Source organism: Eupeodes corollae, chromosome 2, assembly GCF_945859685.1.
Source record: "Eupeodes corollae chromosome 2, idEupCoro1.1, whole genome shotgun sequence".
Taxonomy (NCBI): domain Eukaryota; kingdom Metazoa; phylum Arthropoda; class Insecta; order Diptera; family Syrphidae; genus Eupeodes; species Eupeodes corollae.
In genome coordinates, this window is record NC_079148.1 from 134,177,469 (window position 1) to 134,204,245 (window position 26,777).

At 32.3% G+C, this 26,777-nt stretch overlaps 1 protein-coding gene across 7 annotated transcripts in view; it reads left to right on the forward strand.

The window, feature by feature from the left end:
- Nucleotides 1–26,777, forward strand: part of LOC129946385 (calcium-binding mitochondrial carrier protein SCaMC-2-A) — a 90,832-nt gene that overhangs the window by 61,208 nt on the left and 2,847 nt on the right. Inside the window, exon 1 of one of the 7 annotated variants that reach the window (XM_056056544.1) lies at nt 9,828–10,600. The exons of 5 other annotated variants lie outside the window; for them this stretch is intronic. In XM_056056544.1, the coding sequence (XP_055912519.1) occupies nt 10,484–10,600 (117 nt within the window). In that variant the 5' untranslated portion in view covers nt 9,828–10,483. Of the gene's footprint in view, nt 1–9,827; nt 10,601–26,462; nt 26,662–26,777 lie in introns of those variants that run through there. One more of the 7 variants, XM_056056545.1, reaches the window with a different exon arrangement.

Consider the following 26,777-nt stretch of genomic DNA (forward strand, 5'->3'; position numbering starts at 1 on the left):
TTTGACATTCCAAAAAAAGACTCGTTCGTGAACTTATTCATATTTGTTGTGTTCAATTTCAATAAAGTGCTTTTAAGCTAATAGCCAATTCTTCGCCAGTAGCTATAGTGAATTCCGGTTCCTCGCTTAACAAAGAGCGTTTGAATCTCTTGAGGATCATAAAAGAACCGCCTGTTTCCTTTTTTTTCTCTTCCATATTCTGTAAATAAAAAAAGCAATAATTCGTATTTAATAAGAAAAATAAATAATATTACTTACCACGACCAAATTTATTTCAAAATGAAATATTTGTTTTGACAGCAGCCATCAGCTGTTTTGTTTACATTAATTTGAGCGCTGAATGTTTCGAAAAGTTTGTTTGTTTAGTTCAACTTTGAATTGCTACTAGTTTTCTAGAGGTTTTATGTATATAAAACTGGTAGCTTACGAGAACTTGTGGTTTACCAAAAATGTATGGGAAAACTTGAGTTTTCGATGTAGGTTTTCGGCCAAAACCGATAATTTCGCAAAAACCTGGTTTTGGACTTCGTGTGAAAAGCCTTTTGATTTTATGTTATACCTAGCGCCATTTTGACATTCCAAAAAAAGACTCGTTCGTAAACTTTAATTCATTTCGTCGTGTTCAGTGCTTTTAAGCTCATAGCAAATTCTTAGTTATTTTTATGCATCTAAAATTTTGTGTAAAGTTGATCATAAACGATTGAGCCAATTGGTTTCGAGCCATTTGGATTACTTCCAATGGGACAAAGTCCAAATTTGTATGCATACATTGACAAATTGTTTTTTTTTTTAATCTTATTTTTGATCAAAATTAAAAAGGTTTATATTAAATAAATTCAAATTTGAAATCTATTTTCCTTAAAAAATACTAATTAGTTAAGGCCCTTGCACATTAGAGCGAACAACGAATGGACGAACAAACGTGATCTTACACATTTCAAAAAGTCAATTTTAAACAAAAACACATTTAAATTATAAGAAGCCAATTGACACTTATGTTAGGATAATAAAATTTGCATTTTGTTCTCTAAAATAAGACAATTGTGTAAAAACAATTTGGTAGTAACGAATTGCAGTGTGGTTTCCACATACCATCCACACTGCAACGAATAAATTGTTCGCGCTCAACTTAATCTCAAAATTATAACACTCTTGTTTTTTTTGTTGAAAAGGGTAATTATAAATTGACAATTCCTCGCTGTCTGCATGCTGCATGCATCCGCGGTCTTCCTTTACTGCGCTGCCCTGTGGGTGCGGATTCGAAGACTTTCCGGGCCGGAGCATTGGTTTCCATGCGCTCTACGTGACCCAGCCATCTTAATCGTTGGACTTTTACCCTTCTGGCTAAGTCTACGTCGCTGTACAGCATGTACAGCTCGTCGTTCCATCTTTTCCTCCACTCTCCTTCGATGCATACGGGACCATAGATCACCCGAAGAACTTTTGTCTCGAAGCGACGCAAGGTGCGCCGTTTTGCCGTGGGTCTGGAAACCCGAAGTGCTACCTTGGCTACAACGAGGTAGTGGTCCGAGTCGATGTTAGCTCCTCAAAAAGTTCAAACGTCCATGATGCTGGAAGCGTGTCTGTGGATCGCAATATGGTCAATCTGAGAGAGGCGCATTCTTTCCTTCAATTATTATATGAGATAGACTGAGAAAGTGTATAGAATAGTTGTCAAACGGCAATCTGAAATTGTGCTATCAAACAGAACTACTTGGCTCGTTTATTTTCTAGACACGACAGAGCCGATCCTTGGCTCGTTGGCTAAAGCACTTTTTTTAGGTTTCGAAAAAAAATGTGTTGTTACCATTTAAAAAAAAAAAAACTAGAAAATGCTCTGTGAAAACCTTAAATTACTTGAAACATATTTAAATATTCCATTATTGTGTTTCGGTTTCCTTTTTTTTAATAAATATTGTGTTTTCTCTTATTTCTGTTAAATTGTAGAAACAAAATTATATTCTTTGCACTCATGTTGGAAAGTAATTGGTTATCTTAACTTGAACAGTAAAAACCCAAAAACTAATTTAGGGTGAATTCAGAGTGACTCAAAAAATTCATTGGAGCAACAGGTATTAGCACACCTTTAGCTCATCTAACAAACCTTAATTACTTGAAAATGGCCCAAAACTTGTCATAACCGATTCATTAATACAAAAAGAACAAAAATGTTTTCTAATTTCGTTCGCCAACATTTTTTTTTTCAATTTGGGTCATTTTAATATTTTAAACCATAACATTATAAATAAATTTAACCTAGTTTGGTCTTCAAGTACAAATAAGATTAGATTGTATGTCTGCAAAAAGCAAATTATACACAAATCTCAAGTTTTGCCAAAACAGAATTATTAAAAATTTCATGTTTGATTACTGTTATCCACTGCAGGAGGAAGCAGGTGCTTAATTATATTATGATAGCACATACAGTGCCAGTCAAAATAATAGCAGTGTAACCTCCCTATTAATATATTCTAGTACAATGCAATATATGAACAATTAATTACATTCTTTAACTACTTTTTTGGTGCTAGAACATTTTGCCTTCCATTTCCGTAAAAAAAAATTCCATGACATAACGGTTTTTTTCCCAAATGTTACTCGAATGCTCTTAAAGTGTACATCTTAGCGGTCAAAATAATAGCAGTTTTAGCAAGCTTATGGTATTTGTATATTGTTTTTTGATCCTGTGCACATTTAAATTATAATTATCTCAAGTTTCAAGGTAAGCTTTCAATGCCTCATTGTATTATTATATTTATACTCAGATACACTTACAGTATTCGCCGTAGTAAACACTGCACTCCGTTGAACGCCGAATCATTCGCCAACTTCTTTCTGAAAGAAAAACTTATACGGAAATCAAAAACTCTCTTCAAATCTCGGCAAAAATGATTTCGAATGCAAAAAATAATAAAGAAAAACCTGAAACCCGCGGCAGGAAAAAAGTTTTATCTCCGTAATCGGTAAGGAGAATTGTAAGATGCTCGAAAGCCTTAGCCCACTTGCCTGCTACTGAGATAAAAAAAAGAATTAAATTTGAATGCAAGTGGAGAAACATTTAGAAGAATTTTAAGAAGAAATAATCTCAACGCCAAAAACCCCAGAAAAGTTCCACTTTTGACAAAAAAACACATTGCCACATTCAGTTTTCCAAGACCCATGTTCATAGGCCCCTTCAGGATTGGCGAAATATCTTATGGACGGATGAAAGCAAAATTCTTTTGTATGGCAGCCCTGGTTCTCGTGAATATGTGCGACGCCCAACAAATGTGCCTATACCTAGGTATACGCGTAAAACCGTTAAACATGGTGGCTCTAGCATTATGGTAGGGTTCCTTCTCATACCACGGTGTAGGTCCCATATACCGAATAAATGGTGTGATGGATCAGCATGTTTACGTTGACATTTTTCAGGGAACCATGCTGCCTTATGCAGAGGAGGAAATGCCAATCAGATGGGTCTTTCAACAAGACAATGACCCGAAGCACACCAGCAAAAAAGCTTAGGAGTGGTTTCGGGTCAATAATATTTCTGCTTTAGATTGGCCTCCCCAATCACCTGACCTTAACCCAACAGAGAACCTTTGGGCAGATGTTAAAAAAATGGTTGCAGCATTAAAACCGACCAACAATAATCAGCTTTGGATAACAGTTGAGACTGCATGGAAAAGTATCCCATTGGAGAGATGTAAGGCTTTGGTTGATTCTATGAAGCGACGATGTGAGGCCGTTATAAGCAATAAGGGGTCTACAACCAAATATTAATAAATTTTCTTGAAATTTTTATCAACATTTTGTTAATTTCCTTAATTTTTGTGAATACTGCTATTTTTTTGACCGGAGCAAATCTTTACCTTGAAGGTAAAATTTTTTATTTTTATTTATTTGATAAAATCCAAACTTTTCTTGTCATAACCTGGATTAAAATTGATGTGGCTTAATAAATATAAAGGTTCAATTTTTTCAGTATTCCCTTCTTACTGCTATTATTTTGACCGCAGCTGTATATTAAAATAGAACTACTAACAAAAGTTTATTCATGTTTAAATCAAATTATATTCTGTTTCTCAGTGGTGAATTCAAAATGTTCTTTTATTTAATGCTTTTGCTCTAACAAAAGGCGCCAACATTATTCACCCCTGTATAAAAATAATAAATTAATTAAATTATCTTCCTCCCAATAAAAGTTCAATCGATCGATACAATAAATCTCATCTTATTACTTTGTCCTTCAAGTGAACCCGTAAAGCGCCGCCAATTTAAATTTATTTGAACTAAGTAATTTTTAGCAACACCCCTTAGAGTATATATAATGTACCCGTAATACTACATCTGGTTGAGGTAATAATTAACAAACAACTTAAATACTTCTGTTCATGCGCCATGAGTCTTCTTGTGAAAGAACTCTTGGCACTATATTTAAGGCCTATAACGAACTTACCTAAGGAATGCAAAAACAAATAAAGCAAATATACATTTTTTGTAGACAGACGACGACAACGTCGACAAATAAACCCTCAACCCCATCCGTCAAGATCGACATGATGCGATCGTTACTCTTTCATTTCATAAGCTAACAAAATTAGTATCTTTTTTTCGAATGATCCATCCCGTGATATTCTTTTCTTCTCAACCGCACACATAAAATATTATTTACCCAATTTTAATAATGTGCTACACAGCTGACAGCACTACATACCCGACATTCTCCTTTAGCACATTTTGTCTATTGTGAGCTATTTATTACACTTTTCTTAAATGCAAGAAAAATGCACTTCAAAGTTTTGAATTACATAAGATCCTACAACAACAAACATCCTAATATCGCAAATTATTATTATTCTAGTATATTCTAGTTGGTTGTGCAAATTTTATTCAATCGCTGAAACTAAAAACAACAACAAAATCTAACTTTTAAGCTACTCAAAAACGAACACATATTCAATTCACAATTAAGAGAGCGACGACGACAACACAGGCAGACTTTCAAATTGGTTGTTAATATTTGCAAAATACAATTTAAATTATCACCCCCTGAGCTGATGAGACGTAGCACATGACAAACAGTGGGACATTCAATGGATAGAAAACATGATAAAGTAGTTTGTTCGAACATTTTTTTCAGATCGGTTTGTTTTCTTTTGAGTCACCACTAGGGGCTTGTTTTGATTCATAGATCACTGAACTGTGGTCTTCGTGCTGAACACGCTACGATTGACGTCTGCTCTGAACGCTTTAAGATCACTCAAATTTCGTTTTGAAATGCATTTAGGTATCTGTCATTTTTGCTAGCTTAAAATTTAAACGAAAATGTGTATTGATTTGAAAAATATGAAAAATATTAGGTCCGTTCGCGTACTTTCTGCACTAATATTCTTAAAAAGAGATATTTTAAAGAGTGGGGGCCAAACTATCTCACAAAAAAAAAAAAAACTACAAAAAAGTAAACGAACGGGAAAACAACAAATTTTACTGTCTTTTTGCTGTTCTTTGAAAATTTGTTTGTAAATTTTATAACTGACAGCGAAAGCGAGGAATTTATTTAAATTTCTATTAAATTTGACACTTTTCACAAATCTGCCCAAAGAAGTTTCTTGGGCTAAAATTCGTAGGTTAGCGAAATATTTTACTCTCTACGAAATTTTTGAATCAATTTCGTATTTTTTTCGTAAAATTGGACTGTTTTAGAAGAGTACGCGAACGGACCTAATATTTCTATTTTAATAAAACAAGCTTTCGATATTATTTTCGATGAAAATGATTATGATGATATTTATAGCAGGGAAACACATTTCAAAATATAAAAATAAAGCGAAAGACGTTGCAAACTTTTAGACTTATCTGCCATTTTCTTAAAACGTTGTTACATTTATTTTGAATGTAGAAATTAGTTGTTCATTTTAATAAAAAAGCAAATATTGATCTATTTATTTATCAGAAAAGCCACCTGATTTTTCCGCCATTTGAATCGTTTTGGGAACTTGTAATTTTAAGTTCAGCGTTATTGCTTAACAGCGATCGGTGTGAGGGCTCTAAGCATATTTCGAAACCTTTCTCTGCACGAAAAGTGTGATAAAACTTTGATTCTCTGAACAGAATAGGAAACTCAGTTTGACAGTTTCCTGTTTAGTTGAGAAAAACGCTTATGGCTGAAACAAAAACACGCTTAATCTTTGGCTTCACCTGACGTTTACGAGTTCAGCCATAGGAATTCAATGCATGCTATCACAACGAAGCTTCGACCTCACGTTTCATTTGACAATCGTAAGGAAAATAACGTAATGTGACTCTAAACGGCAGCTTTTGTTCAAATTTGCTGAACATTTGCTTTATCTGACAGCTCAACAGCTGTAAAAAAAATCAACTAACAAAATACATTTGCTTTTGGAGGAATTCCCTTTGGTTATTAATTGTAAACTGTGAAAGCTACTTCCGATATAAATTTAATTTTTTGATTTCAAAACTCGTATTTTTTTATTTTGAGAAGAAATAACAGCTGCCAGAATGACAAAAGTGCCATTTAAGAAATATCATATTGGAAGCACGATTACCAACCTGAAAAAAAATGTGTGTTCAAATTTGATAATAAAAAGACGACTTGTAGGTAAAAATGACGAACATAATTAATTCATATCCGAAAAATTTATAAGCACACATTAATGAATTCTTCACATTTTTCTTAACATATTTTTCATATTATGCAGATGACATTTATTTTTTAATTACGTACAAATAAACTTCAAAATCCTTAACAAATTTAATTAAATTAGATTCGTTCATTCCATTACTTCATCTTTGGATTACCCTGAACCAAGTTAGAAAAAAAAATCAATTAAAGATGATATTGAAATTTCGAAATCCGACAAAAAACTTTTAATTTCTTAAATTATTATTACCAATAGCAGCCGTTTTAAAAATTCTATATACATAAATAAAAATGTAAAGCGTTTGTTTTTATAATAATTGTATTAAAAGTAGTTAGGTACGAGGTGTGTTCAAAAAGTAGAGTCCGAAGGTCAAAATTTGTTTTGTATTGTGTTGGTATACATGCCCCTAAAGTATGATGCAATTTTCAGCTATATTCACTGTTTACTTTGTCTGTGGTAGTTGCCAAGGTTCGACGTGTTTTTATACTCGTAAGCTCGGCGATTTTTGTTTGTTTGAGCAATGTTTGACGAAAAAAACAATCGCATGAACAGCGCTCAGGAGCTGTTAAATGACGTCAACGACGATCCAAGTTTGCTTCAAAGGGTCATAACTGGTGATGAAACATGGGTGTACGGTTATGATATCGAAACCAAAGCACAATCGTCCACCTGGAAGCATCCAATGTCACCAACGAAAAAAGCACGTGAAGTTCAATCAAATGTAAAGGTTTTGCTAACTATTTTCTTCGATTATAATAATGCATAGTGCACCAAGAGATCTTACCACAGGGTCGTACGGTTAATAAGGAGTATAACCTTGAAGTTATACGACGTTTGCGTGAAGCAATTCGAAAAAAACGCTCAGATTTATGGAAAAAAAATTCATGGCTTTTGCACCACGATAACGCACCTGCTCACTCGTCGTTGCTTGTTCGTAATTTGTTGGCCAAAAACAATGCCTTAGTCATGCCCCAACCTCTATTTTCACTAAATTGGGCTCCGTGTGACTTTTTCCTGTTTCCAAAGTTGAAGAGACACATGAAATGACGGTGTTTTTCCTTGATCGAAGAAATAAAGGCCGAATCGCTGAAAATGCTCAGCGACATAAAGGGTGTCCCAAAATTAACGCAAGATTTGAATTAAAAAACGCCGTTTTTAGTCTTTTGATAGTTATATTTATATTGACTCGTAAAGTACATAGGATAGGGTTATGTATGGAATAACACTTCGGACAAATGGCCTCCACGGCTTTGCATGCACATGCGCACTCTTTTGTTGAAATTTTCCATGACCATTCTGCATAAATGTGGCTGAATTTCTTTGATGCAGCGTTGAATCTCCTCCTTTAATGCACGGGTGGTTGTGGGCTTGTTGACATAGACTTGTAATTTCAAATAACCCCATAAAAAGAAGTCTAATAGTGTTAAATCACACGATCTAGGAGGCCAATTTTGATCACCGAAACGAGAGAGTACACGACCTGGAAATGTCTCATGCAGTAATTGAATTGTTTCACGGGCTGTATGATATGTGGCACCGTCTAGTTGAAACCACATATTGGACACATCAATATCATGCAATTTTGGCAGAAAGAACTGTGTAATCATGTCGCGATATCGAGCACCAGTAACAGTCACTGCTTGACCAGCATCATTTTCAAAAAAATATGGCCCAATTATGCCTCCAGCCCAAAATCCACACCATATAGTCACGCGTTGTGGATGCATTTGTTTTTCGACAATCACATGTGGGTTCTCCGAACCCCAAATGCGGCAATTTTGGCGATTGACAAAGCCATCAAGATGAAAATGTGCTTCATCGCTTAGGATGATTTTCTCGAAAAATCAGGGTCCATTTGTTGATGTTCAATAATCCATTCAACGAACTCTCTTCTCTGTCCATGGTCATTAGGCTTCAATTGTTGTGTTAATTGAATTTTGTAAGCATGAAGACACAAATCTTTGGTGAGTATACGCTGTAGAGAGGTTCTTGAAATTTGCAATTCTTGTCCACGACGTCGAATTGAGGTTCCTGGATTGTCAGCAACACTCTCACGCACTGCTTCGACATTCACATTTGAACGGCTTGTTTTTGACGACCAGTGTGTTTGGCGTCTCCAACGGATCCAGTCTCCATGAATTTTTCAATTAATCTCTTCACAGTTGACGAAGTTAAAACACTATTCCGACCATATTTTGTATACAATTTTCGAACTGCAGCCGCCAAGCTTTCACTATTTTTTGAAATATTCTTTAATAATGTGTAACGCTCCATTTTTAATAACTCTATACTGTTAGCTGTCAAATTGCTTTTTTTCAGGGTTGCCAACACTTCACTGCACAAATGGCGGCAAATTCAAATGTTGCGTTAATTTTGGGACACCCTTTATTTATTTAATAATAATAAATATTTTTTGAAAAAAAATACAAAAAATCCGGGTACTTTTTGAACACACCTCGTATTTTGAGAGTTTTTACGGCTTATGTAATAAGTAGATAATTTTCTCTGTTCCCTTTGTCCATATCAGATCAAAAGTTTATATTTTTAATTAAGTTTTGTATGTACACAAAGTTGCTTAAATGAGTTTAACCGTTGTTTCTGTTAACCCAAGTGAGTATGTTAAAAGAACGTCTTCGTTACTCAAATTGTCGAACTTCTTTTTTCGTTTCCGAAATTTGACCAAGTGAAAAAATATTGAGAAAATTTGGTCACAGATGAACAATGTTGGAAATGCCATTCAAAGCAACCTCGAATCAGGCCCAACTTAACGAAGCTGAAGCGTGTTTGTGTTTCAGCCATTACTATGACATCGATCATATTTTAATGTACAAAATTTAAAGACACAATTTCATTTAAATTCCATAACCATTCGCAAAACAGTCCACTGTTAACGATTAGTGCAAGCGAAAAGTAATTTAGTATTGAACAACAAGTTGCGGTGATAACGCGCGCTCTCTTGACAATACTCTCCGTCTCTCATCTATCTTAATACTCATAAAATCCCAAATGATCAAAGTCCCCCTTTTTTATAGATGTTATGTATCTAGCTATTTCTGTATTTAAAGAGAGCTTAGTGCCAAAAACAACCCCTCACAACCGCTTAACCGTTCGTAATCAAACCGAAATCCGATTGCGTCAGTGAGTCTTTACTATCGCGCTTTCAGTGCAGTGGCATGGCAGTCTTCAAGTGACGTTTGTTCGATTTGGCACATTTGAATTCAGTCTTAATACAACTACTGTCTTGACTAGTAGTAGACGATCGAACGGCGGAAGCGGCGGCGGCGAATTCAAAACGCTACAACGGATACAGTTGGAATTTTTCATTACCAATCAGGAACTGTCATCCTTAGTTTGTGTGTGAAAAGCGCCCCTTTTTATCACTCTTCAAAATCAAACAGTCCTTTGATGTTTTAAATTTTATAACAGACAAACAAAAAAAAGAGAGTTTATTTTAATTTCCGGTCGAAAGAGTGCGAAAATATTTGAATTTTTTTCAAACGGACTTTTATTTAATTTTATTTGGATTGTGTTCTCCAACATAAGTAGAAATAAAAAAGTGAAAGTCTTTGGCGTAAGACTTCAAGTAAAATACGTAATATACGAAGCTTTTATATGCTTACAATGCTGCTATGCATTTTGAAATTATTGAAGCAAATTAAAGCAAAAATATAAATACAAAAATAATCTATTTGAATATTTTGGACCAAAAATAAAAAAAAAAAAAAGTCTGAAGTGAACTGAACTGTGATTGAAAATTTTGGTGATTTTTTCAAATAACTTATTATTTTGTGAATAATACTAAAATTGATATAAATTACAATAATAAAAGAAACAAAATGCTAAAAAGCAACAACATAAATATGCAAGTGGATTACCACAACATCCATCAGATGGCACTCGCCGGGGATATGTTGGAAGACTTTGTCATCATATTCCGGGACATGATGTCCAGGGTAAATATCCTTTTTTCTTTACTTTTATTTGTCAGTCTATTCGTGAATTACTCATCCAAAAATTCCAAATAGCTTTATCTTCCAATCATACATAGTCTGCGGTTCTCTTAATTTTTGTATATTTTTTTTTATTTTACAATAAAGAGAATTTGACACACCATGTGCTAGCTCCCTTAAAAAACTTGCTTTTCTTCTTGTTGGCTGGTTTTTACACACATTCTTTTTTTGGGTATCGCACTTAGCAACAGCAACTTCAATATACATAAAAGTATCTTAGCGAATGACAACACGCAAAGTCTTTTGTTTGAAGAGATACTTTTATTTTGTCCAACAGTTTAATAGCAAAATCATAATCATGAACAAACTTTTTTAGAGTGTGTGTGAGTAAAAGTTACTCGCGCCGATCGCTTTTTTTTATAGCAAACAATGATTTATACGTAGATACTTTTGTATATATATTTTTTTAATAAATGCGATAGCTAATATTAATAAGCGTGTCTTGAAGATACGAAGATTTTCGTTGGAAATATTTTATCGGCTATTCGATTTCTAATTTACTATGAACTTGAATGAGTCATTGAAAAATCGGTTAATTTCAGGGTTATTTTTTCTTATGAATGAATCAAATATTTTAGTGTGTACTGTGTAGTAATTTTGTTTAAAAGATATTGAGGTTTTTTTATGTATGTAAGTTATTAGGTTAATTTCCAAATACAAAATTTTAATTTGTTGGCAATTTGTATGCAACAGATGGTGTTAATCGTTAGTTATCGTTGCTAGTTATTTTGACGTATTTGAATATTATGTGGTAATAGTTTCAACTTTTTTGCAACTTTAATTTTGCAAACTGTAGATAGTTTGTATAGGGTGTTTTAAAGACTATAAATAAGAAAAGCTTAATGCCTTAACGCTTCAGCTTCACCTGACGTTTACGAGTTCAGCCATAGAAATTCAATGCATGCTATCACAATGTAGCTTCGACCTCACGTTTCGTTTGACAATTGTAAGGAAAAGAACGTAATGTAACGTAATGAGACTCCAAACGGAAGCTCTAGTTGAATTATCTGAACATTTGCTTTGTCTGACAGCTCAACATCTGTAAAAATATGTCAACAACCAAAATATTTGCTCTTTGGAGGGATGAAATAATAGAAATGTCATTCAAAGCAACTTTGAAGCAGTCCCACTGTAACGAAGATGAAGCCGAAGCCATAATGGTTGAATCACAACACAAACACGCTTCACCTGACGTTTACGAGTTCAGGAATTTAATGCATGCTATCACAATGTAGCTTCGACCTTACGTTTCGTTTGACAGTCGTAAGGAAATAACGAAATGAGACTCCAAACGGAAGCTCTGGTTAAATTATCTGAACATTTGCTTTGTCTGACAGCTCAACAGCTGTAAAAATATGTCAACAACCAAAATATTTGCTCTTTGGAGGGATGAAATAATAGAAATGTCATTCAAAGCAACCTCGAAGCAGGCCTAACGTAACGCAGACGAAGCCGAAGCCTTACAAATATTATCTTCCTGAACTTTTCTTCAATCAGTCTTTGTATCTGTTTAAAACTGTCTTTAATTTAATGCATTCCTTAAAACTTTTGACAGTTTAGAGGTTTAGTTATAATCGGTCCAATTGTGTTAAATAAACCCCCTCCTTAAATATGTTGAAATAACGTAACGCTTTAAGTCTAGCTTTTCCACTTTTATTACCATTGGTCTGGCATAATTTATAAGTTACCTTGAAACACTTTCCCGACATAACGATCACTAGTTTTCCATTTTTTTTTTAAAGCCATGCAATCACTCAACCAGCTACTTTTTCATGTCTCTCATCCCGTTATATATTTTGAACTTTGCATCAGAAACTGGGTAATTTAAATACTTGTTTCTTCCAGTTTAAGCTAGATCAATAAATAATATCATATGCCATGTGCATGATAGCTATGTACTCGTATAAACACGCCATAGTAATTTTTTTTTATTATTCTACACCATGCGGCGTTCTTCGTATAACGGACTAGTTAGTTCATGATTCATATCCGTCTTCATTATTCAAACTCGTGTAGGCATCTTGCATTTGGTTACACGTTGCATGGCTTTGCCTATGCGATTTCTTTTGATGATGCCAGGTGTAATGAGTCATATAACAAAAATCTTAACCTGAACACGATCGCACGCACTGTTTAATTTATTTTGAATTAAGTAATCGGAATGCGTTAAAAAATGTTTAAATACGTCAAGTACATGTTTTGTTTGCAAACTAAAATTTATCTATTGTGCATGTCACAAAAAAGTGTGTCCTTTTAATAATACACGTCTTTAAACTTCAAATGAATTTGCAATTGACCGATTACGATGAAAAGTGAAAGATATAGTAAAGTGACTTCAAATTTAAAAAAAAATTAACACCTTCTGTCAAAAATGAAGGTAAAATGATGGCCTTTTCGCTTTTGAGAATGCGGAAGACCTTCCCACTAATAAAACTAGGGTGATTGACTCTTGAAATATTATTTATTTATTACTATATATTTTATATAAATAATTTGAAAAAAACAAATACAAAACACTTCAATCAGCTTTGGATTGATAATCGAACGCATCCATTCTTTTTTTCTAACAACAAGTAGATAACTCATTTTGACAAGTTCAAAATCCAAAATTTCGCATTGAACGTTGCCATCTGCATTCAGGCAGCTATATAGATTATACAAAAGTGTTATTATAATATTTAAATTGTAAACAAAATAATTTGTTTATTGTTAACCCTGAACCGTCTTATGACATGCAAAATACTACACAATAACCACCTTAAATGAGCTATTATATATGAATAATCATATAGCCTTGTGTTTAGCGAGCAAACATACCATGAAGAGTTCAATCTCTCACACTTGAGATGACATTTTTTTTAACTTTATTCAACGCAAACATTTTTGTTTTACAACTAGTATGATAGTGCCTTTAAACAATACTGTAATATACCTTGTACATGCAGTAGTAAGTTACATTGATGGCTGAGTTACTAGATGGCTCTGTTGTAAATGAATACCCTGAACCTGAACTTTATGCACATGCTAAAGACATATATAAAAAAAAAACAACAAATTATTACGATCTACGAGCGCAAGTCGTGTTCTCATAGTAAATTGAATAATTTAAGCGATTGCGACTGTTCATTTGTTATTTGGTTAGGTTAGGGTTTGGTGTAAATAAATTCATCAGAGGCTTTCTTTCACACTGTGAACGATAAAAAGCTGATTCATTGCTTTTATAAGAGTTAACTATTTGTGGAAAAATTTCATCAATATGGAATATTTTTTGAGATATTAAATTTAAAATGAGAAACATAAACAATCAGAATCAAGCGATATTAAAAAATGTCTAACGATAAGCGATAAGACAAGTAAACAACTAAACAACATTCAAAAGTCTACAATATTGCGACCAGACGCATGGTATGGATTTACTTTCTTCTCGTGTTTACTAGACTAGAAAAGTGAAATTTGTTTTTGTAAACTAAACAAAAAAACAAACTAATAAAAAATATTTTAAAATTAAACGAAAACAATTGCAGACATTTTTTTTCAACCACTTAATTCGCCATCATACGGAGCAACTAATGATGGGCATTATTTGACGCCATCTTTTTATTTTCTTATAAATCTCTTGTAGCGTTTACACGATAAAATAAAACTGTCAAAAATTTATTTCAAAATCAAAATTTTGATCGCAAAGATTTTCTTCACTCATTTTACTTTGCACTTTTTTTTTTTACTTCTTGCTTACAAAATAAGAGACCGTTCATACTATTCGATATTTTAACTATCGGTCAAAATATCGAATCGTCTGAACGCACTGTCTATAAATACATTGCCACGATAAGCCGAATCGGTTTTTCTACCGTACGACCGAAAACGATTTGCAGAGACAAAACCGAATGACAAAATCGACCTAATCGGTAATTTTACCGATACAGTTAATGATGTATCGTCTGAACATACTCATTTAAATAATATTGACACTGGCTTTTACGGTAAAATCGACGATACGGCAAAACCGACGACGGGATCGTGTGAACGGGCTCTAAATGTAGCTTATTACTTAATCACTCTCATGTGAAATTTAAAAAGTTTTGTTTTCACTTAATGGTTAAAAGTTTGAGGCCAATATGATTTCGCCTGATAAAAATAATGGAAACAACTATTTTACCTGTTATTTTAACTAAAGGGTCAGTTTTTCGATATTTTTAACAAGTAAAGGCCGTGAATTACATTTTACTCATTTTGAACGCAAAGTGATGAAAAAACTATGACAAGCTTGAAAAGTGATGGTTGAAATTGCAAAAACCTTAACTGTTGGAAGAAAAAAGTATTTGAAACTTTACATTTACGCCTAAAGCCTAGTACGCTGCTGATGCGAAACGAAAATTTCCATAGAAAAATTACATGACCAAATCATAAACGAAAAATTCCGCTGTGCTTTTCGGTTCTCAGTACGCTGCTGAGCGACGAAATGTGTCATTTTAGTGGATAGCTGTACTAGATTTCTTAGTACAATTCTCCACTCTTTTCGTTCTCAATTTAATTGCACAGTATATTAATTGCTTGCGCAATTTTGACGTTTAATTTTTTTACTGAAAACTCGTGACTTTCGGTGTGATCCAACAATACATTTCTGAATCGGAAACTAAGGATGTTGAAGATGTTATTGGTGATGTGCAAGAAGAAGTCACTTATTCTAAGCCAAGTTGTAATTAAATCAATTAAAAATTGATGTCCCCCAAGGGAGTCATTTGGGACCACTCTTATTTCTCCTGTTTGTCAATGATATCCCCACTTACTTTAAAAACTCATCCTGTCTTCTTTTCGCAGATGATCTAAGACTTTACCGAAGAATTTCCTACAATTCTGACTGTTATCTTTTGTTATCCGACTTGCATAGTTTGGCAACTTGGTTTCAAGCAAACTACCTGGTTCTTATTGTTGCTAAATGTCAAGTTTTGTCTTGTTACAGGAACTAATAAAATAATGTTTGATTATAGCATTAACAACATTAACCCAGAAACTTGTCAACTTGTCATTCCGCGCACATTTTGATTATATGATCAACAAAGCAAATCAGATGCTACTCTTATATCGTTATATAACTCATTGGTTAGATCTGTGCTGGAATACTTCTGTACAGTTTGGAATCCATATTACTCGTATTCAAATTCATCAAAAAAAGATAGAAAATGTTCAAAGAAACTTAACAAGAAATGCTTTTTTTAAATTGAGATGGAGGATTATAAGACCTTCCTACGAAACCAGATGCTTATTATTTGGAATGAAATCTCTAGAAACTCGGAGGAAATATTTTTCGATAATGTTTGTCAGGGATATAATAACTAGGCATATAAAATGTCCTACGCTTATAGGATTGTTATATGAGGTAAATACTCCCTCAAGAGTTACACGCGAAAGATTTTTAATTAATGAACACTTCCATCAGAGAAACTGTACGAGCAAAGCTTCGCTCTGCTAAGATTTTAATCGCGAATGATCTGATTAGCAAATCTTCAGAGATAATTATTCTTACTTACTTCAAAACTGAAAAAGTCTTCGAAAAATTCGACAAAAAAAAAGACCGACGACGACTGTGGAGCGGATTCAAAAAAAAAAAAAACACGCAAGAAAAACAAAGTTAAACTTTATGGCAAGGTCCGTACTTGAACGCCAGATCCTCCTTTAATTTCCTTTCTCTTTCTCGTTTTTTATTTTAGTACATTTTGTGTTACATTAAAAGATGGCCGATGATTTTTAGTGGCGGCAAATTTGAAAATTTAAAAATTTTAGTACGAATTTAGGATCTTGACATTTTAAGCTATAATCGCAATGATATTTTATTTATATTTTAGAATGTTTAATTAAAATTTAGGTTTTAAGTTTTAATTCAAGTTTAGACTTTACATTTAAATTAAAGTTTAAGTATTAAAAATATTAAATTGAAAATAAATTTAGTTTTAAGTCAAAAGTTAATTTAAATATAGATTTTAAGTGAATTCAAAAAATTAGTTTAAAACAAATTCAATAATTGGTTGATGAACTGCTTGTGCTTCAACTGCTTATGTGTTAAAAAAAATGAACACGAAGCTTGTTTCTATTATTTTTTCCATCACTGAATCTATAAAATATTTCGCTTTTCACATTCTTTTTTAGAACATCACAGAAAGTGTGTTTATTTTGCCCAAATGTAACAATTTGTTGGACATTTTGGAACATAGCCATTTCACAGTTTTCTGTTATGGATAGAAACAAAATTGAAAATTAGATATGTTTGCAAATACAAGGCCTTTCAAATGAACATTTGTTCTGCCTAAGAATTTGGTATTTTCAAAACAAATCGTTCTTTCTGTGTAGAGATAAATTATTAAGAGCAAACACCTGTCAAGGTGGCACCTGTGACTTCTAGTTGATGCACTAGTAAAAATTAATTTAAAAATAAAATCATTGTTTTACAAATCATAAAGAGCCCTACCTTAAATATGGAAGCAAATCAAAAAAATTGCCCTGCAGCGCAATTATTAATCTTGAAACTTTCTTATCATTCTTATAGCTTAATCACTTAAACTCGATACTAAACTGGTTTCTGCTAGGTTACATTCAGACTTCACATAGAGGCGTAATAATTATTTATCAAGTGTAACAAACGCTCAAATATACATTTGTACAAAAAATGATGCAATACTTATTAAAGTATTGCGAAATTAATAACTATTGTTTTTATTCACGAATATTAATGCGATTTCTTGCTAAAAATTTAAATTTATTTATTAAAAAAAGATTATCTTTCATATAAACTATAAACTGAAATAAATATCATCTTCAATATTCATCAGCTGGACTTTGAATATCAACGTCAATGGGGAACTTTGAGATGAATTGTTGTTAATTTATTCTTTTTGCTTTTTTGTTGATTTATTTAAGATTGAAGATTAAAAAAAGGTGTGGTAGTTGAAATAAGCTTGATAAGGCTCAATAGAAAAATAATACGATTGTGTATTTCGTTCGCTAGTTACAATAAAAAGTAGATGTTTTTTAAACTTAAAAGAAGAAAACAACAGTTACTCTGTTTTCGCTTAGATTTTTGATAAAACAAGAAAAAAGAATAATAAATTCTCCATCATTTACTCCATTTGTATACCGTCCCGTTTCTTTATACACCCCTCGTATCTGAAAAAAAAATATTTTTTAATACTTCCATACAATTGTCAATTTTTAGGCGAAAACAAACATTGGAATTTTTTTGACAGGTCGTTTATAGCTATCCTTAAAAATGTCTGTCATTGAAACAAATTTCCTCACTAAAATTCACGGACAAATTTTTAGTGGCAGAAATCTGTCATTGGAATTGTGTGAAATTGGAACACAAATCAGTGGAACGATTCGTTTTTCTTTTGAACATAAAAGTATCAGCTGTTCATAAAAATGAATTTCCGTCCGAAAAATACATTTTTAGAGAAAAATAAATGCGCAATTTCACTTTGTATTCTTTCAAAAAAACTTTTTGTGATTTCCGACCAATCAGTATATGATTTTTATTTCTAACCAAAGGAAAACACCGTCAAATATCGCCTCAAAAATGTTTCCGGATCGATTTCAATGATAGCTACATATAACTGGCGCCTTAAGAAATTATTGCAATTTTCCATTTCTTATTTTTACTTTTAACATTTTCGTGTTGTTCAGAATGTCAATACCTTAAGTTGCTACTAAACTTAAAAAAGTGGTTATAGATAATTGCTATAAGACAGATAATTGCTGTATCAAGAATAAAACAAAAAATTACGAGACCTTTTCTTTATCAATCATGACGTATCGCAAAAATGTATGTCTTTTGCGAAAAAAACTCTAGGCTACCCCTAAAATGTACAACTCATGCAATATAAGCAATACTTATTTCCCTTAACGTACTCATATTATAATTACCCGCATTAAGAATTACTCTCACAAAAAGTAAGTACATTGCCCATAACCATCAACTCGCCTAGTTACACAGCTTATACAGAACATGGCTATTATATTGACATTTGTTTGTCCGCCTTGAACTTAAAATTGTTAATGACATTGGCGCACGCGAGAGTAGAGACTCTATCTCAAGTTCATGGAAATAAAATTCAATTGTTGATCTTTTATATAGCAACAATTTTTCATACCACACACGTTTATTTATATTTAAAGCATTTTTATTTTTTTGTTGTTCTCTTTTCAAATTCCACAAAGACTGTTGAATAATCTATTTTAAACGTAATTTACATTTTGTAATTGCAAAAATAAAAAAAAAACTGCTTAAAATCCAATTATTTTGTTACCCTCATAACTCAAGAAAAGCGTTTTCTTTTAAAGTCTAGGAGTTACATCTATCCATTAGGTAGGTTAGGTGTCTGTTATAAGGAATTGCAAAGAAAAAACCTTGAAATTAAATCAAACAAAAAAAAATAAATAAAGGAAAAATTTTTTATTTTTAGAAATCTTTTTTTGCGGATTGTTTAAAAAAAGAACGCAATAAAGCAGTGTGTTCACGTGATTTGATAAATTTAGTTTTCTTTAAACACATACTCAGTAGATCCGAGCAGATAGTTTTAGTGCGTTTTGTTGATTTTTAGATTTTACTAAATGTTATGAAACTGTTGTAAACTAATGAACAATATAAACAAAACAATTAGAAAAAAAATAAAAACTTATTCTTTTAGTTTGAAGTTGTATAAGATGTTTCAGTAAAACAATGAAACAGTTCTATACATCTTTGAAAATTGACAGTTCTGATTATTTAATATTTGTAGCTCCAAGCACAAATAAAATTCCAAATAATAATATTAAGTATCCACCAGATAACTCCAATAAAGAACAATCCTTTCTGTTGAGTTCAGAAACGTTTAAGTTTAATAAATGATAAATTAAATTATACTATTAGTATATTCATATAATGAGAAATTGATAGTTTGCTTTGAGCAACGAAATTGAGCTTGAATTTTACTTTTTATTATTAAAATCAAAGATATTTAGCAAAATTTTGGCGCCGAATCTACATAACCTTTTACAAAAATGTGAATGATCAGAACCATGCCCACGCAATATAAAAGAATAGTAGTCTCTTTCTTAAGAAAGAAAGTAATCTATTCTGCTAAAATGGCGGAAGTGTTAAGGGCTTGATTTCACTTGGAACTTGTTAGGTACTAGATGACAACATTTATTTACATATTTGTATGAAGTTAAACTTATAAATAGTACAGGATATAAAACATTGATTTAAGATACAATCAACAAAAGAAATATTTACAAACGAGTGAGAACAAAATTAACAAAAAAATAATTATACATTAAAGTCTAGTACGCAGCTGTAGTGAAACGAATTTTTAAGTCTGTCTCCAAGTGCAGAGCAAAATAAAAACGAAAACCACAGCGGAAAAATATTTGTGGAGTGTTCTGTCACCTGTCAAATACAATTGACAAGTTCTTACAGTCAGCTGCTGGTAAACAGAAGTGGAAAAGAATTATATTTATTCACTTTGATGAGCTCAGTACATTGTTTTTTTCATTTCTGCAGCTATATTGCTCCAGAGGCTCGCAACGGCTGAATTATTTTTGTGAAGCCTATGCTCCAAGTTCCAAATAGCTTCACTTCGACCAACGAAGCCAGTTTCTTTTTTCCTCCGAAGAGAAATCAATTTTTTTTCTTCCTCTTGCACATCACCAATAACATCTTCAACATCCTGAGTTTCCGATTCAGAAATGTATTGTTGGAACGCATTAGACAGATCCATTTCATTTTAAATTTTAAATTAAACGTCAAAATTTCGCAAGCAATTAATATGACGGGCAATTAAATTGAGAACGAAAATAGTGGAGAATTGTACTAAGAAATCTAGTACAGCTATCCACTAAAATGACACATTTCGTCGTTCAGCAGCGTACTAAAGCCTAGTACGCTGCTGATGCGAAACGAAATTTGTCGGTGGTCTCCAAGTGTAGAGCGAAATTAAAACGAAAACCACAACGGAAAAATATTTGTGTAGAGTTCTGTCAGCTGTGGAAAACAAAAAACAAAAACACCGAAAGTCACGAGTAAACAATTTTCAATTTTGATTTGTAAACAATTTTTTCCAATAAATAAATTAAACGTCAAAATTTCGCAAGCAATTAATATACCGGGCAATTAAATTGAGAACGAAAAGAGTGGAGAATTGTACTAAGAAATCTAGTACAGCTATCCACTAAAATGACACATTTCGTCGTTCAGCAGCGTACTGAAAAACGAAAAGCGAAATTTTTCGTTTATGATTTCGTCATGTCATTTTTGTATGGGAAATTTCGTTTCGCATCAGCAGCGTACTAGGCTTAAAAATGGACTAAAATTAAGAATTAAAGATTTCAGAACAAAAAAAAACAAAAGAAATGTTAATTAAAAGTTATCTGAATCAAGACGCAAGAAAAATAAAATTGAAAATGATTAATTTAAAAGTATGTTAAGTTCAAGTTTAAAAAATATTCAAAACAAATTGTTTAAAATTTTTGTTTTCGATTGTAGACCTCATGACACAGTCTAACAGCTTGAACGAAAAATTGCCTGCGCGATGTAAAACACGTAAAGGTGGACGAGCGCAATAAAATGGAATGGCTAGAAACACAAAAATTAAGTCTGTCACATAAATAACTTGGAATCTTTTTAACAATCCATTTTATGTGTAAAATAAAACAACGATATTTGAAGAAAGCTACCAGATGGCAATTTAAAAGCTGACGAGCTTGAAAAGACACATGATCGAACCTACGTAGGTTAAAAACAAACCTAGCTATTGCATTAAATACCACCTTTAGTTTGTGAGCTGATTGATAATCACGACCAGCAAACAGCTCATACCCGTATGTTATTATCGGTAAGAGAAGTTCTGTTACCAGCTTTACAACTGTATCGACATGGTTATTCCAAGTTAACCTGTTTTTAAAGACTAAACTTAAATTTCTAACTTGGGCAACATATTCAATAATACAATTATTCAACATAAAGGGAGAGAAATGATCTGGGTTTGGTTTGTTTATTTTTGAAATTTTAAGGTCTTTCGTTTTTTCAGGATTGAGTTTAAGTTCGTTCCGTGTCGACCAATCATATATTGCCCGTAAATCAATGTTAATTTTAGATCATCTCAGGAAAAGTAATATATAATTGGACATCATCTGCATAGATATGAAACCGAGGGCAGATCATTAATGAACAATGAAAACAGTAAAGGTCCAAGGATTGATCCTTGAGGAACACCATTATAAACAGGGAGGAACGAAGACATTCTACCATTACAAGACACGGCTTGCATATGATTGGTCGAATGTAAGTAAATAAGTTTTTTAGTTGTGTCAGAGAAGCTAAATAGGGTCGTCAATTTATCACAGAAAACATTATGGTTAACACAGTCAAATGGGATATGTAGATGTCATAACGGTGTTGAATATGTGGGTTATGCGGAAAGTAGTAAGGGTAGGAGGATTTTAATAAAGTCAGGATGAGTATTGTCAAGTCCGGTGCATATCTGTCTTTTTGATGAGTATTTTCTTATCTGTTATTGTTAAACATGTCAAAATTAGAATTTTCAACTACCGCCATTTGCATTTAGAAAGGAAACACGAACAAACCTTATATTTGGTCAGTTTATGTTTCTGAGAATTTTCTTAGTCACAATTTATTATTCATTCTTTTTAAAACAACAATAACGATGATGGTTCAATTAGTTTTTCCACAAAATATCTAATTATTGAAATTTTGCTGAAGAACTTAAGAAAATTAATGTTATTATTATACTTTTGAATCTCTTCAACAAACTATCTACTGTAACTTTTTACTTTTTAATGTTTGTTTTATCTTGATTTTTAAAGCAAAATTGAAGCTTTTCAATTGTTTGTCAATTTTATTTCAAATAAATAAACAAAAAAAATAAGTTTAAAAAGTGTCAAATCAACATACTACCAACGATATTGAACCATGAAGTTGGTACATTCTTCCAAGGCTCCCCAGGCTTATCCTGTAGGTAAAAGGTATTTAAAATAGTTTTTTTTTCTATTTTCTTAGTATTGTTCATAAATTTATTAATCTGGGTATTGAAATGGTTTCACTTCAACTTTTTGAAAACTTAATAAGCAATAAATCGTGTTTAAATGTTAAAACATATCTGGTTTATTCCTTGAATTGGCCTTTTCAAAATGTATGTTTTCAGAGCTATAATTTTTTTTGACAGGCTTAAATCTTCAAAAGACACTTAGCAGTATTCGACACCAAGTAGTGTGGGACTCTTGAGGCTTAAAACCACCTTCAGATTTTCCTTTCTTAACTTTGTACAATCACTTTGGGGGAAGTTTAAACTTTTAATACTTTCCCATGTTTTTTTGACCATAAGCTCATGAAGTCATAAGGCTTGGTTCCTTCTTAATCTCCGAACATGGTTTCTCATATTCAAGACAGATTCCATTTCAGAATTATTATTACTTTGCAATCTCTGGTTGTGCGATACAGCGTATTTTTTAACAACTTCTGTAACCATTTCTATTTGTAAGTCATGATGTAGATCGGTATTTCTTATGTACCAAAGTGCATTAACAATTCCACGAAGGCCTTTGTTTTGGAATTTTCAAATGATTTCGGTATTTGTTTTCTTCGTACAGCCCCATAATTGGATTCCATAGGTCCAAACAGGCTTTAGTACTTGATTATACTGATAAATCAGAGTTGATACCAAGTAACCAGTACATTTTTCTATATTTCAAGTTTAGTTATTTTCTTTTTGATGTGCTCTATCCACTTTAGCTTTCCATCCAAAGTCATTCCAAGATATTTGGCCACATTGGCGTAAGCTGCAGCTTGATTATTAATGAATATTGGAATATTGTTTATCTTTTTATTTGTAAAGTTTATATGTGAAGATTTTGTTTCATTGAGTTTGATGCGCCATTTTTCGGTCCGAGCTCTCACTGTGTCGACGGCATTTTGTAGTTTTACTGCTGCCTTAGAGACACATTTGTCGGATACCAAAATTGCGGTATCATCTGCAAAAGTAGCCATTATGATGTGATTACCAACTGGAATATCGCTTGTGTATAGTAAATACAGGGTAGGACCTAGGATGCTTCCTTGTGGTACACCGACTTCTATTTTCTTCAATTCCGAGTATTCTTGATCGTACCTTACTCTAAACAATCGGTCTGAGATGTACTCAAGTCCCTCATGCCATACCTTGTCAAAAGCTTGAGCAACATCTAAGAAAATAGCTGAACATACTTGTTTTTCTTCTAATGCTTTTTTTTATTACATCTGATATTCTATGAACTTAGTCTATCGTGGAATGTTTATTTCTAAAGCCAAACTGATGGTTTGGGATTAACCTTCTTTCTTCTATGATTTTGCTAAGTCTCTTCAGAAGCAGTTTTTTAAAAACTTTTGCCATAGTTGGTATTAGCGATATTGGTCTGTAAGCCGTCATTTCTGTAGCAATTTACATCAGCAATTTTCCAATGGTGCGGGACATACCGGTGCTTAAGACATGCATTTATTCTATATTGGAGTTTTATGAAACCTTTCAATGGCATTTGTTTCATAACCTGAGCTGTAATTAGATCGTAACCTGGTGATTTTTAACTTCTCATAGGAAGTTATTGTAATGGGTCCGATTTGTCAAATTGAAAATTTTGACATTTCTCGACGTTTCAAGGTCCCTAGAGTCGAAATAAAAGATTTTTAGAAAGATGTCTGTCCGTACGTTCGCGACGTTTTTTTCGTCCTCCATAGCTCAAAAACCAGAAGAGATATCGATTTCCAATACATTTTGATATGCAGATAATAAGGCAGAAAGGGCTCTCAAGAAAATTGCATGGGTGGTTTTTTTTTACCATAGCAGTTTGAAAAAAAGGTGAACATTTTGGTTAACCCTAAATATCTTACGAACCAAAAACGCTAGAGACTTGAATTAAATTTTATATAAAATATTGTAACGTGAAATCAAAGAAATATATTTTTTGAAAAAACTCCATTTAACGGTTTTTTTATAAATCAAAAAAACTGAAAAAAAAATTGTGACCTCAAAAATTTTACGACCAAAATATGATTTCATCTCCAAAACAATTTTGTGCAACGACGAATAATGCTTTTGACATCTGATAAAACTTTGAGAAAAATCGAAATTGACAATTTTTTTTATAAAAAAAAATCTAAAAAAAAAACATTACTCAAAGTTCGTAAAAATTGAATATCGATTCAAATATCTTTTCAAAAACTTGAAATTCAGGCTTCAAGCTTATTTCATCTTTTAAGAAATATTGTTTTCAACATTTGGTAAATTTTTTTAAAAAATCGAATTGATAGTTTTTTTTACAAAAAATAAAACTCTAAAAAAACAATACTAAAACTTGGTAAAAATTGACTTTCGGCTCAAAAAGCTTTTCAAAAATTAAAAATATTGGCTTCAAACTTATTTTATTTCACAGAAAATATTGTTTTCAATATTCAGTAATTTTTATATCAAAATCCAACAGTCCGTTTTTTCATAAAAAACAAAATCTACAAAAAATAGTACGCAAATTTGGTAAAAATTGATACGAATACATATAGACAAACTTTTAAGCAAGACAAATCGACAGACGGGATAGGAAGTTATCAGTGTGGGTCGCATCCCAGCCTCTTTTTTCGTTAGTAGTAGGCCTTTAAAGCGCCTATAAATAAATTTAATAGGAATCCTTCACAAATATACTTACAAGAATTGCATTTTAACTTATAAGCCGTAATTTCTTTAAAATGTTAACTGTTTCGGCTGAAAAGCCTTGTTATTATTTATTTAAATTCTATAAAATAAACTCAAAGAATGAAAATTAAAAATCAAAACACAACACGTTTATTTACTTTAACTTCACAATTTTGAATGACGTTTCTATTGACATTTTTTGATTGACATTTTATGAAAGTCTTATATGGGCTCATGTACATTTTATTAGCCGCGTTCGATGACCGTCGTTGAGTAGCTCCGTGCGTTCAACAGTTAACACTTAATAAATTAAAGCCATCACTTCCTTTTGTTTTATAGTATAATATCACATCCACCAAACATTTATAATCATAACGTCCATTATGTACATATGTAGTTTTAAAGCCAAATGAACAATACCAACCCCCTATCATGCAATCATCATAACACGAGCACGAGCACCCTTCTGTTGCATTCTACATTGCGCTGCATGAGTTCACCTCTTCTCTTTTTGTTTTTGCGGTGTTACACCACCATTAAGTCTGGCAGCTATGGAGGCAGCTAATGATATATTTTAAATATACTTTTGGCAAGCCTTGCATTATGAATATTTCTTCTCTTTTTGTTGCTTTATTTTTGTTCAATGAACATTCTCTTATTTTTTTATTTATAATTATTTTTATTAGCGTAAAATTGCGTGCCACGAGCATCTTAGTGCAACAACAATTTTACTTCCTCATACAAGAGAGCGCACGCCTGAGAGCAACGTTGCTTTTTTTCTAGTTCAGTTCAAGTTTATTATTTATACTATATGCGAAAACTACAACCCTCTCTACACAAGTCGATTGATATACACTTGACAATAAAATATTCCTTATAATTTAATTTGGTGCTATTCCTATATTGCTGTTGAGGTTGACGCTGATACGCTGAACCTAAAGCTATGTTGATATGCCAATTGAATGAGCACAGAGAGAGAAAGAGAGAGAGAGAAAAAGCGGCGAGAGAGAACCTCGTCGAAGTACCTACCTAAAGACTATGACACTATTTTCGCCAAAATGTTATGCTCTTCCTGTATCGAGGGAAGGAAGCACAAGTTCTAAATTCAGAGCTTCAAGCACGCTTGAATGTTTTAGTTTCATTTATAAAAAAAAAAAAAACATTTAAATTAATTTGTATATTTATTATTTTTATTTTCTTTAACAATAACTTTAAAATCACAACACTAACTTTTAAAAAAAACACATTGCGAAAATGATGCTACCTTTGCCAGCTGTTGACGATGCCGAACTTCATGTAATTTTTGTTTATGTAACTTTGCGTAGCTAACATATTTATTGCATTTTAATTTACTTTTTTTTTGTTGAATAAAGATACAACAAAAAATTTAATAATATTATGATTTTTTCTCT